Genomic DNA, 12,861 nt, shown 5'->3' with positions numbered 1-12,861 from the left:
CCTGTGACATTCTTTGCAGGTATATTGGAAATGAAGTTTTGCACATACGTTACATTATGGTTTTGCAGATTATTACGTAAAATAAATAATAGTTCTACTTCAGACTGTGCTTGGTATAAGTCATTCAGATGGTTAATTTCCACAGTGATTTCAAAATAAGCTTTGTTAAATTGCAGATAGGCAAGGTTAATTTATAGGTGATAGAGCTTGAGTGGGAATGTTCATTTCCTTAAGGATAACTGCACGTTTGTCACCTTGAGAATGAAGTATTTGGAAAATGAACTCATTTCTAAAGTTGATAATCACTTTGTCCAAGAAAGTGGATCATAGACTCATGGTATTAGAACTGAAGGAGAACTTAAGGGTTACCTAGGTCTTCCTTTTACAGATGTAAAGCATTCAGGACCTGAGATGGTGAGTAACTCCTATGAAGTCTATGGCTGAACCGCCAGGTGCTGTGGTTCAAAATGCCATGTTCTTTTTCTTATATAGTATAATCTGACAGCTCTTTCCCTAAAAGGAAGTAAGGTAATCAGGGCCCTGGGATCAAAGCAATGAGGCTTGTCTATTGGCGGTGAAAGTGGTGGTGATTTAATACAGTTGGGCATTGAAGCTTAGGAAATTCAGATACTTTCCAATATTTGCAGATCAGGAACCAGATTCCATTTGGTAAGGTCCAACTCCGTACTGTTGGCACTTCTTATTGACTGACAATGGCAGAGTGAGCTGCAGCCAGGATTGCCACAGATTGTCAAAGAGCGTTTCTTCAAGCGTTGCTCAAATAATGTGAAATTGACCATCAAATACCGAGCAAGACAATCCTTTCTGATACAAAGTTGGCCGAATAGAAGAGCCCCGGTTGGGCTGGAGCCAGTGGAAATCTGCAAGCAATCTGAGTGGTTTGCTGCTTAGGATACTACAGGCACATTGAAAGACTCTTATATTTCTTTCATCATTAGCATCTGAAATTTCCCTTTGCCTACCACCTATTGTGTAAGACTTTCTAAATGTTTCGGCTGGAGCAGCACAAAAATCCATAGGGGTACATTATCTGGTGTTATGCCACCATTTATTGGCTTTGCTTTATGTGGAATGAAGCCACACCCCAGGGCTTTGACCTATCTTGACTGCCCTGAAAACCCAAACTTGAACTGGACTCTTCATTATGGAAACTAACTGGCCTGACCTCATTTGATTGGGAAATCTTCTGGAGAATTACTCAGTAATGTGAAAATCACCAATTATTACAGCAAGGAATTCTTGGAATGCAATGTGCCATATAAGGCACATTGGCTCAGATTTTATTGCACTTTATCAAGGTACCATAATAGAAAGATGATTGGTGTTCATTGGCTTAGGGAAAGAGCGATCTGGGTTCAGATTTTTGCCATGCCCTTGATTAGTTATTAAATAAGTTATTTAGATAAGTTACATAAACTCTTTGTCCTTACTCTGTGACCTAAGTTAACTTGTTATCTATAAAATGAGGATAATACTATTTACCAATATAAATGTTATAAGGCTAAGTGAATAACTTATAAAAGACCTAATGTAGGGTCTAATGCATAATTAGTCAAAATGTGATAGCTATTTTCATTAGGCTTATTGAAAATAATGTTTAATGATAATTCAATAATATTATATATCTCTAAGGAATTCCATACAGAGATTGTTACTTTCTCTGTCTAAAATGATCCTGACACCTAGGAGATGTGATTCCCAGAAATTAAAAGGAAGAATTATATTTGAAATCTACTTGTCTTTTAAAGGTTATTCCTGGCACATGCTTGTGTTTTAAGCTTAAAGTCTGGGACTTTGCTAAGATAACATTCCGAGGTACAGCTTTGTCCAGCAAAGGGGTTGTTCTGAGTTACGATAAAAGCCTAAAACTGTATAAATGGAAGCAATCTTCTGAGAAAGAAAATTAATTTTTTTTGAGCCAAATTGAAGCAAGAATTGGACTAGAAATAATCTTATTCACTCTTAGGAACTATAATAATAGAGAAGAATTGAATTAAGACTTATATAAGCCCTTGAAATGATTCAAAATACTCTTGAAAGGAGCCAAGTACTGTGAGAGCACATTGGCTGTGTGGTGCCAGTAGGCAGATATCTGTTGTGTGGTATTTTCGATGTCAGAGTGATAAGATTCAAGTGGTGGTGGTGGTGGTGGTGAGCTGGGTAGGTGTTTGGGCTTTATTCCTGGCCTTGAGGTACAGGTTCTCTCTCTTTGTAGGCACTTTATTGTCACAAAACTCCATTATGAGAGAATAACTTTTCATCCTGAGTGCAAGAACATAGATTTTGTGAAAGATGCTCATTTCACTTTATCTCATTGGAGCGGAGAGACGGGCGTCAGTTGTCAGGGAGGAGGTTTGTGGAAAGGGGAAGGAGCCCAGGGAACCGCTCAGCGAGGGTCTTTTCTCCTGCAGTTCCCAGCATCTTGGTGAACGGGGTCTGGTTGGGCCCAGCCAACAAAAAGAGAGAGAAGAATAACTGAGGCTGGTTTTTACAGGTGTACTGCTGATTTGGCAGGGGAGGGGGGGGGTGGTGCATCCAGCTACCCTAGGATTAATTCGTTCTTAGGTGTTGGTCCTTAAAAATCCTCAAGATTATGATCTTGTCACTTATTAAATATGTTCATTGTGTTATTTATTTCCCACAAAAATATTTTCATTATTGGCCTCTACCTTGGAGCCCCTGTTTTAGGGGTGAGGAAAGTGAGAGTCAGTTATCAATTACCTTGCTTCAGTCCACACAACTGAGAGGCATTGAGATTGGAACCTTGATATGTCCAAATACAAAGCCCATATCTAAACCAGCGGTTCTTAAATTTTTTTGATATCAGGATTCCTTTACTCTCAAATTATTTTGAACCTTAATAAGCTCTTACTTATGTGGGCTTTTTCTCTTACTGTTTACCATATTGGAAATTTAAACTGATAAATTTGCACTTTGCCTATTAAAATTTAATATTTTAAAGTAAATATCTAATAAATACAAACATGTAAGTTAAAAATAAGCATAGCACAGATAAGGTATTTTATGAAAAATAGCTATTTTCCAAAGCAAGAAGAAAAAAAATAGTGACAAGAGTGGCAGTGATGTACATTTTTATAAATTTCTTTAATATCTGGTTCATAGAAGGCAGCTGGATTCTGACCTCTTTGTCTGCTTTCGGTTTGTGGTTATATGTTGTGTATGTATGTGAAGATGTATGTGCAGAAAAACTGGCTTTGCACACACATGCACGCTTGGAAAAAGGAGTTTTTAAATAACCTTCAGATAATTGTGGATATTCTTTGATAGTACACCATCCTTTAAGGAGTGGTAATTTCTTAGTTACTTGCAATGTAGAATCTGAAAGCATATCAGTGAGCTTTTGTACTTTGTTAAACCAAAATTCATTGTGTTTTTTTTTAATGTTTATTTTTGAAAGAGATAGCGTGAGTTGGGGAGGGGCGGCGAGAGAGGGAGAAGGATCTGAAGTGGGCTTTGTACCGACTGCATTTGAGCCTGATAACGGAGCTGGAATCAGGAACTATGAGATCATGACCTGAGCTGACCTCAGACGCTCAGCCACCCGAGCCACGCAGGTGACCCCACTGTGCTGTATGGAATACTGAATGGGTCATTCTACCCAGGTGTAATTTGGGAAACACCGTGAATTGGTTATTTGGGAAATACGGTTTCACTGAGTTGTTCTGATCTTTCAAAAATGGAGACATTTTATTCTGCAGTATAAAAACAGTCACATTAATAATTATCAGTGCCTCTGAATATATTTTAAATATATAAATATGTCAGATTCATGGTGGGGAATACAAGTTTCCAGAAATTTTAGTTTTTTGTTTGAAACCACAAATTTTATGATGGGCAGCAATATTGTCAGTTGTTTTCCTCAAAATAATATGCTAATTTCATTTGCTTTTGAGAAAATGTCTGCCGAATACCCAAGACAGAATAAGTGCAGTTGTTAGTCATTAACGTTTCATGTAAAACAAACCCAGCAACTTGTTCCGTTTGTGACTCACAAAACCGCACAGGTGCTTTTCCTGGAGACAGTCATGGTATTTGGGGAGATAGTAGGGGAGACAGCTTTATGTGGGCTTTCCATTTTGTTAGATAGAAAATTAAAAAGATATATGGGCACCTGAGTGGTTCAGTCAGTTAAGCATTTGACTTTGGCTCAGGTCATAATCTCATGGTTCATGGGTTCGAGTCCCACGTCTGGCTCTATGCTTACAGTTTGGAGATTGGAGCCTGCTTTGGATTCTCTCTCTCTACCTCTCTTTCTCTCTCTGCCCCTCCCCTGCTCACACCCTGTCTCTGTCTTTGAAAGAAAAACATTAAAAAAAGAAAAGAAAATGAAAAAGATATGAACTTAAGGGACAAGCTTTAAGCTTTAATAAAATCAGTATTTTTTTTATTGCTTCCTTAAGGACAGTTTATGTTTTTTTTTTTAATGTTTATTTATTTTTGAGAGAGAGAGAGAGAGAGAGAGAGAGAGAGAGAGAGAAAGAAAGAGAGAGAGAGGGGCAGAGCACAAGTGGGGGAGAGGGAGTGAGGGAGAGAGGGAGAGATACAGAATTGAAAGCTCCAGGATCTGAGCTGTCAGCACAGAGCCTGATGTGGGGCTCAAACTCACAAGCCAGGAGATCATGGCCTGAGCTGAAGTTGGTCACTTTATCGACTGGGCCACCTTAAGGACACTTTAAAGTGAAGCTGACTTTTTTTCCTCTCCCAAGTGCTCTGGGTGAAGAAGAAAATAAATAGGTGTATTTTCTACCGGCAGAAGTTTGTCCACTATTGTTTTGTACCGTCAGTGTGGTGTCAGCCGTGGCAAGCAACTACTATCTGAATGTTTTTCTGAAAACAGTTTTTAAAAAAAATTTTCTTATTGTTTTTGTATTTAGTTTTGAGAGAGAGAGAGAGACAGCGAGAGCAATGGAGGGGCAGAGAGAGGGAGAGGGAGACACAGAATCTGAAGACAGACTCCAGGCTCTGAGCTAGCTGTCAGCACAGAGCCCGACGTGGGGCTCAAACCCACGAACCATGAGATCATGACCTGAGTGGAAGTCAGACGCTTAACTGACTGAGCCACCCAGGTGACCCTATGAAAACAGGTGTAGCTTCCCAAACCCTCCGAGGATCTCAGGGACCCCTGGTGGTATGTGGGCTGCGCTAAGAACCGGTTTGTGACACTGTCTTGAAGAATAGATTTGGTAGCTGATGGTTAATATGAGTGAAGCTTATCTTCTGTCTCTTGCTGCTCATGATTTTTTTTCCTTGATTTTTTTTTTTTTTTTTTTTTAGCAACTCCGGTTTCCTCCATGTATTAGGAGCACCTATGTAAGGAGACCAGCAAAAGAAATTCACCGCTGTCCCTTACCTTGTGATCTTGGGTCTGCTTTGTTTGATCTTAGAAATTTGGAGCCAGAAAGGTCCCTGGAGACTTCATTTTCTGGATCAGAACAATAAGTTTCCAAAGTTGATCGGGTGGGGAGGCAAGGGTGGAGGCAGAGAGAAACCAGCAACTCTGAAACAGAGCTTTGACCTGTCTATGATAAAACAGTAACTGTTGATGTCTGCACTTAGATTCCTTCCTTGAATAAGATTTTTTTTCAGAGCTATCTTTCCTTATCATGGTCTCTTCCAGCTCCTAAGGAGCTGATTTGGAATTTGCCTAATTCAGATTTACAACATATGGTAATTACTCAGTAATCTGTGGGGTACTCAGTAAGCGATGCATGCTGTTGAAGTCAGAAATAATTCTAGTTTACAGAACCTATCATCATCCAATTTGAAACGTATTGGCAATATGTAAAAAAAAAAACTATATAATATGCACAGAAGTGATAAGTGGAAGGAACTCTAAGTTTATGATATGTCATTGCAGGATCATGTGCATGAATTTGCAGAATGGGGCTTCCATTTTTTTATGCCTTTATGTTAAAGATACTGCTTTGAAATTTGCCAGTTTTTCATCTTTACCCATTTTCTTGATCTATATTGTTTCCTCTCCAGAGAAGTTCACTCTCACCTCTGTTCTGTCTTCCACAGAATATCCCAAGTGTGGAGGGGACAGGAATTGATAAGAGACGGGGAAGAAGTGAAGACTATTTTGTTTTTTCCCCTGTAAATGCATAGCTTTCTGCTAAAATGACTTTGCTAACCTGGCACCATTTGGCAAAGGGTTAAGGAGGTCAATCATGGTGGATTAAAAATTTTTTTGATTAGGTTTATTTATTTTGAGAGGGAAGGAAGGAGGGAGCACATGTGCACAAGCAGGGAAGGGGCAGAGAGAAGGAGAGACAGAATCCTAAGCAGGCTCCACATCATCAGCGCAGAGCCTGATGTGGGGCTTGAATTCATGAACTGTATTATTTTTGAAAGAGAGACAGAGAATCAGTGAGGGGGGCAGGCAGAGAGACACACAGAATCCGAAGCAGGCTCCAGGCTCTGAGCCATCAGCACAGAGCCCAATGTGGGGCTCAAACCCATGAACCATGAGATCACGACCTGAGCCAAAGATGGATGCTCAACCGACCGAGCCACCCAGGTGCACCATAGGGTGACGCTTCATTCTAAAATGAAGACGTCCATGCCCAGCCCCAGGATTCCTGCTGCATGCTCGCCACTGAAGGCCCGCTTCAGTCACCCAGCCAGAACGCACAGACCAGGCCACGGGAGAGGCCTCAGAAAAGCTCGGAGGCTTGAGTTTGTAGAGCCAGATAGTCAGTGGATTTCCATAGTGAGTGCCATCATGTCTCTAGTGTCTACCAGTTATAAAAAGAAAACTTATTTAGTACTTCTCAGCTTCTAATTATTTGCACTGAAAAATGTGCAATGCCTCCTGAGATCTAGCTGTAACGGCAGAATAATTAAATCACCTGAAAGTATCCAGAGGCAGGAGCCAGGAGACGCTGTATGTGGTGGTTTTGAGGAAAAGTTTCACCCTGACTAGCAGCCAGCTCTTAGTCTTTGTCAGCTCTTAAGAGGCCCGATGGGTGGTGGTCTTTTATTTGCCTCTCTAGGTGTCTTTTTAATATTACTTGCTTACGTGTGGATGTGTCAGGTGCATACCTTCTGTGAGCCTGGAGGCACTTGGGGGAAAATATCAGATAAGCTGTCCCCTTTTCCCTACCTCGCTGCCTCCTGGGACTGCCCGCAGACCTGAGTTTGCACCGTGGAGATGACCGGAATACAAGAAAGAATGAGCTTGAGGATAAAGGAAAAGGAGGCCCCAAACAGAATTTAAAAACAGGCATCCCAGTCCATCAGATTGTTTTTTCTTCATTTGAGAGGAAGATTTTAAGGGGTTTCTCATCTTTGACAGTACACATACGATTGTCGCACTATTGTTCTAACAGCTTACACAACTGGCTTCCAGCGTAGCAATCGTGTCCGGAGCAGGTGGGCCTGATTTTCGCTTGGTGTTTTCGGAGGAAGGCAACCGGTTTTGGTTGTGCATGTGACTGATGGTCCTCACGTCCCATTTCTGTGATAGTAGCAGACTTTTTTACTTACTTGTCAGAGTTTCAGACTTAGTGAAGGCTTATTAATCAGGTATCACACATTCTCCAAAGATGAATGCCCTGCAGGAAATCCATGGTAGCTGGTGTTTATCCTCTGTGCCCGAAGGGTCTGCGTGACCTCTCCGCTTCATCTCCGGGTGTTACTGTTAAGTGCAGATAAAAATGAGTAAAAACTCTCACTTAACTGCGTTCAAAACCACCATTTAAAGGCAAGGTGATACTATTTAAAATAAATTAAAAAAAAAAAACACATGATGTGTCCTGTCTTGGCTTTGATGATGGTATGCGGCGCCTGCAAGTTTTTAAGAGGTTTTAACATTCATGGAAAAAATTAAATCATTGACCCTATTGGATTTCCAGAAGCCCCTAAACTCTGGTTTCTCATTGGCCAGTTCAGTGTTTTCTATGGCTTAGTGTGCCAAGAAGGACTTGAATGTGGATTTGGAATCCTGCCTGGATTTCAGTGTGTATGTCATCACGTTCCCAGCCTGCTGCGGTCCCTGCGCAGTGTTGGCTCCTTGAACAAGCAGGCTGTGGGTCAGTTGTGGTGGGAAAAGTACACTTAGCAAGTTCCTTTTTTAGACCACTTCCTACAGGTCACCTCAAGTCTCCTAAGCAGTAAAATGCAAGGGAAGCACATGTATACTTCTTACTCCTCTTTCTTGCTCATGGAAATGCTTTGGTTTTTTTTGGTTGCCATATTGAAAAGTTCCTACTTTGTGTGATGGAGTCTAGGCCTTCATTATTTCCTTGCATTGAAAGTTTCTGGTGGAGCAGTAATTGTGTTCGCTGGGCTTTCTTATGGCAGAGCATGTGATGAATGTCTGTAATGATTGTTTTTATTTTTTAACAGATGGGTCAGAGAGTTTCTGAATGAAGAAAACAGAGGTCTTGATGTTCTAGTGGAATATCTATCATTTGCGCAATATGCGGTCACGTAAGTAAAACTTGGTTTATTGGCTTTTGAATTGCATGTGGTCACAGAAGATGCAAGAGTGGTAAAATTACATCCCGCGCTGAGGGAGAGGCATCCAGCAGCAGATGTGGTAAGGTTTAAGGAGGTTTGTTTCTACTCAGGTAGCTAAAAGCACATCACATAATTGTTATTAGAAAGACTTTCAAGGCAGAAGTAAAACAGGAGAATAAAAATCACCCTTGTTGGAGTCCTTATTTTAAAAAGAAAAAGCTTTTTTCAGTGCTCAAGTTACATACATCCATATGGTAGAATACCCTACCAGAGACTGAGAGAGGTATATCCTATTCTGTTGAGTGAATAAAGCAAGACACAGAAGAGGGACTTTCTTTTTATTAGAAACAAAGCATAACATAATGTGTGTGTGTGTGTGTGTGTGTGTGTTTATATATATGTTTATATATGCATGTGTGTTTGTAGTGCTTGTAATGCAGAGGAAATGGTTGCAAATGGGGATACCAAAACTAGTGGGATTAGGGAAAGGACTAGACAAGAGGCTTTGCTTTTTTTTTTTTTTTTAACTTTATGTGTATTTGTGTTTTGACTTCGTCTCTTCGTAAGGTGAGGGAGGGGAAAATTGGGGCAGAGCAGGAAAAAAATCTATTTAACCTTGTTTTTTGTTAATTCACAACATTTTCCCATTTGTGAGGCTTCTAGAAGGACTTACAGCAAGAATGAAAAGTGTATATTTGGATGAGATACTCTCTTCTCCACATTTCCTACTTTAGTCAAGAAAAAACCCAGAACATTACGGTATCCACAGATAAACTCTCTCACACGAAGATTGAGGAAGTGATATTTAATATTGTGTGTTTAATTTGCCTGGAAGACATGTTGGCTTGGGTGGTGTTTTCCCCCTCTCCGTGCTGCATTTAAAAGCAATTACTTGTTTCTTATATTGCATCACTCCAGAGGAGTCCTGAGAGCTAACCAGACGTGATCTTAGAACCCTCAGCGCTTCCTTGAGAATTTGTGAGGAGAAAGCTGTAATTACTCCTACCTAGTGGATGCAGAAACTACAGTACTTACTGACTGAAACTCGCTTGGTCGAGTTCAGGGGTGATCACTCCAGTGTCATGTGGAGTAGAGAAGAAACAGAAATAGACAAGTTCCTAGTTTTCTATGAAGCGTCCTCTGAAGTATAACCCTACTTTTTATAACATATTCTTTATAATATATTCTTCTCCAAACAGTTCTTCCAAAGATTGTTTCTTCTCTATGTCTGTCATGTCAAAAACTGGTAACGGCTTTTTCACTTTATATTATGTGTCAAACACAATAATACTACCCTGCTGCTTTGTTTTAAACCTGGCGGAGTGGTTATGGAACTGAGGAAGAGCTGAGAAATTTCAGTTACAGTGAAAAAGGATGGCACGCTATGGAATGAATGTTTGCTGTATTTAAGCCTTTACCTACATCACAGTAGAGCTTGTGAGCCAGTTTTCCCAAATGTACCCTCACCGGAGACCAACAGGAAAAGGAGGCGCTACCATGACGGGATCCTAGTTGTGGCAGAAGATCAAACCCAGCAAAAGAGCAGAACTCGGCTTTGGTTTCCTAATCTAATTTTTTGACATTGCCTTTACATTCTCTGCTTATTAGTTTTGGTTTTGTTTTGCCTTATTTAGGTGCATTTTATATAGATACCTAATTTCTGTTCTTTCTTGAAACTAAAGGGCTAAAAAATTCCTTACTGTTCGTTGGCTTGTGACAGTTGCCTAGCAGGTGATATGAACCAACAGGCTCACATTCCATCCCTAAATAGGATGCTTTACTAAGGTGTGGGTTTCCGAGTGGGAGTGAGGAGGTGAGCTGAGAGGAACGTGAGGCTGTGGAGCAACTCACCGATGACTTGGGGGCTGCGGAGTGACTTGAAAAGAGTATCAGTGACATGGGTGGTCTTGGGGTGCCCCCTCGGCTTACCTTCTCCAGTACAGTTGTAGGCTTCTATTTTTAGTACTTAAGGATTTGATTACTCAATCCCTCCTCTTTTCTGTTCAGCTTTGCTTCCTGCATCCAAAGGTATGGCAAAATTGCCTTATCCATTCACTAACAATGATCAGTGGCTACCTGGATTTGTATTTAATAGGTGGAGAGAATCTTCGAGTTTACAGATGGCAATTCTAACAGAATAACTTTATTTTGGCGATCATACTTTTATAGAAAGTCAAACTTTTCAACAAAAAGTCCTACTTGTTATTTCCAGTATGTATTGTTACGGTCTCTTCTTCTTTTTTTTTTTTTTTTAAATAATATTTTATTGTCAAATTGTTTTCCATACAACACCCAGTGCTCTTCCCCTCAAGTTGTTACAGTCTCTTCTGCAAGAGCCTCTCAAATCTTCCATGTGATATTAATTATAGGTGCCAGATTCTGTTTATTCTCTGGTCAGGTGTTGCTGGCTGGAACTATGGGTAGAAACACTTGAGTATTTTGTTGAGAAAGCAGAGTTACTGACTTTGGGAGGAGAAAATGCACGGAACACAAAGGCCTGGCTGTTTAAAAGTTTTGTTCCTAAAGTTATGCAAAAATGAGCAACTTAACTCTCCATTTAGTCTAACATGGTTAACATGACTAATAACCTCAAAAAATGTCAGAGAAACAACAGTCCTACTTTAAAGAGCACCACATTGGGAAGAGATTCCAAAATCAAAGCAAATCCATAACTTTGCGAGTAATGCATCACATATGGTTGGAAAAGTACACTTGCCAACACACTAGGAGAAAATGCTCAGTGAAAATTGATGGGCAGGAATAAATTAGTCTAAGCCTACATACTGACTTGTTAAAGCAAAATGAAGACAGCTGTAAGGTCTTTCCTTCTCCTTCCTCCATAGCAGTGTTAGCAGTTGGTAAGCTAGTAAGCCTTGTAGTAAAATACAGATAACACATTACTATTTATTTCTGCATTGTTGTCCAACTATTCTTTTGTCTTGCTCAGTATTGGCATTTTGTGTTTGTCATTTTGTATTTCGGAAGTGAACGAACACTGAGTCTGTGGAGATTGTTTTTATGTTTTCTTTTTCACTTTGCAAAGATTACCCACTGTAAGGTGCAGATGTATATATACGAGGAAGGATTAGGTTCTGCACATCCCTGTATTTTATGACTGTGAACTTTTAAGGCTTCAGTGGCATTTCGCTTTTGTTACAGTTTTGATTTTGAAAGTGTGGAAAGCACTGTGGAGAGCTCGGTGGACAAATCAAAGCCCTGGAGTCGGTCCATCGAGGATCTGCACAGAGGAAGCAACCTGCCATCCCCGGTGGGCAACAGTGTATCCCGCTCAGGAAGACACTCTGCACTGCGGTGAGTTCCTTTCGTCAGGAGGGAGGCAAGGTGGTAGGTTACGCCGCAGCCGCAGAGTTCCTGCTTCTGGTGATGATCCCGGGCTACAGATTGTTGTAACTTCCCGCGCAGCACTTGGATTTCTAGTGATGCAAATAAAAGTTTCTTCAAGGTTTATGGGACCATGACTGGGGCAATACTCTAACTTTAAATGGATTTCTGGAAACACCACACCAGCACTCAACGCACAAAGAAAGTGCCAAATGATGGGACATGGAAGACTCAGTAGGCAGCTAAGTTTTCAAAACCAGGGAGATGCTGACTTTGTGATTTAGGCTCTGTGTAGAAGCAGCACCTCTTGAGATTTGAGTTCTCAAGAATTCCTTGTTGGCTTTTCATACTCTCTCCCCTCCCTTCTTCTGGTGGTAGCTCAGGTGTATGCTCTGGGTCATGTTCTTAGTCCTAGGTACAAAATGCTGTAGTGATCCTTTGCATTAATGATGCCTTTAAGCAGCGTTCCTTTGGTTAGGTGTGCTCAGTAGGCAACTTTCTGTTTCCTCCTAAGGATCTGTTCTCTAGCCTTTCATGGTTGAAATACCACCTTCCTAAGGAAGGATGGGTGCTGACCATCTCTGCCACTAATGGGTAGAATGTCGCTGCGATCGATTATTCACTCACACCCATAATCATTCATTCCTTTAAAAAAAAATTGTTGAGCTTCTATAATTTGCCCAGGACTGCAGTTAGAGTTAAGGTACATGGATGGATAAATGAGAACCCTGCCTGTCAAGATAGAGATGACATTTCGAGCAAGTTCATGAAGGCTGCTGTATTGCAAAAGTTTAATAAGAGCTTTTTATTAATAGGTGCCTCGTTCCCAAAGGTTGCTTATTCTTTGTAGCTTGAAAAATTTATGTCCCTTATTTCAGGCTTGATCTAGCAAGTGGATGTCAGTCCCCATAGATATTGGGTCATTGGTGGTTGGGTCTCTTGTGTCAGGTTGTAAATCAGTGAAGATGTGTCTTGCAGACTTTTCATAACTGGTAGCCTTTTATTTACCTTTTG

General features: G+C 40.6%; 1 protein-coding gene across 5 annotated transcripts in view; it reads left to right on the top strand.

Moving 5' to 3' along the window:
* FMNL2 (formin like 2) overlaps window positions 1-12,861 on the top strand; it is a 307,011-nt gene that overhangs the window by 207,950 nt on the left and 86,200 nt on the right. For all 5 annotated transcript variants that reach the window (XM_029934582.1, XM_029934585.1, XM_029934586.1 and 2 more), the window contains exons 5-6: window positions 8,392-8,475; window positions 11,665-11,817. In XM_029934582.1, the coding sequence (XP_029790442.1) occupies window positions 8,392-8,475; window positions 11,665-11,817 (237 nt within the window). The remainder of the gene's footprint in view (window positions 1-8,391; window positions 8,476-11,664; window positions 11,818-12,861) is intronic.

Source organism: Suricata suricatta, chromosome 3, assembly GCF_006229205.1.
Source record: "Suricata suricatta isolate VVHF042 chromosome 3, meerkat_22Aug2017_6uvM2_HiC, whole genome shotgun sequence".
In the NCBI taxonomy this organism is placed as follows: Eukaryota; Metazoa; Chordata; class Mammalia; order Carnivora; family Herpestidae; genus Suricata; species Suricata suricatta.
This window is presented reverse-complemented; position numbering and strand designations above follow the sequence as displayed.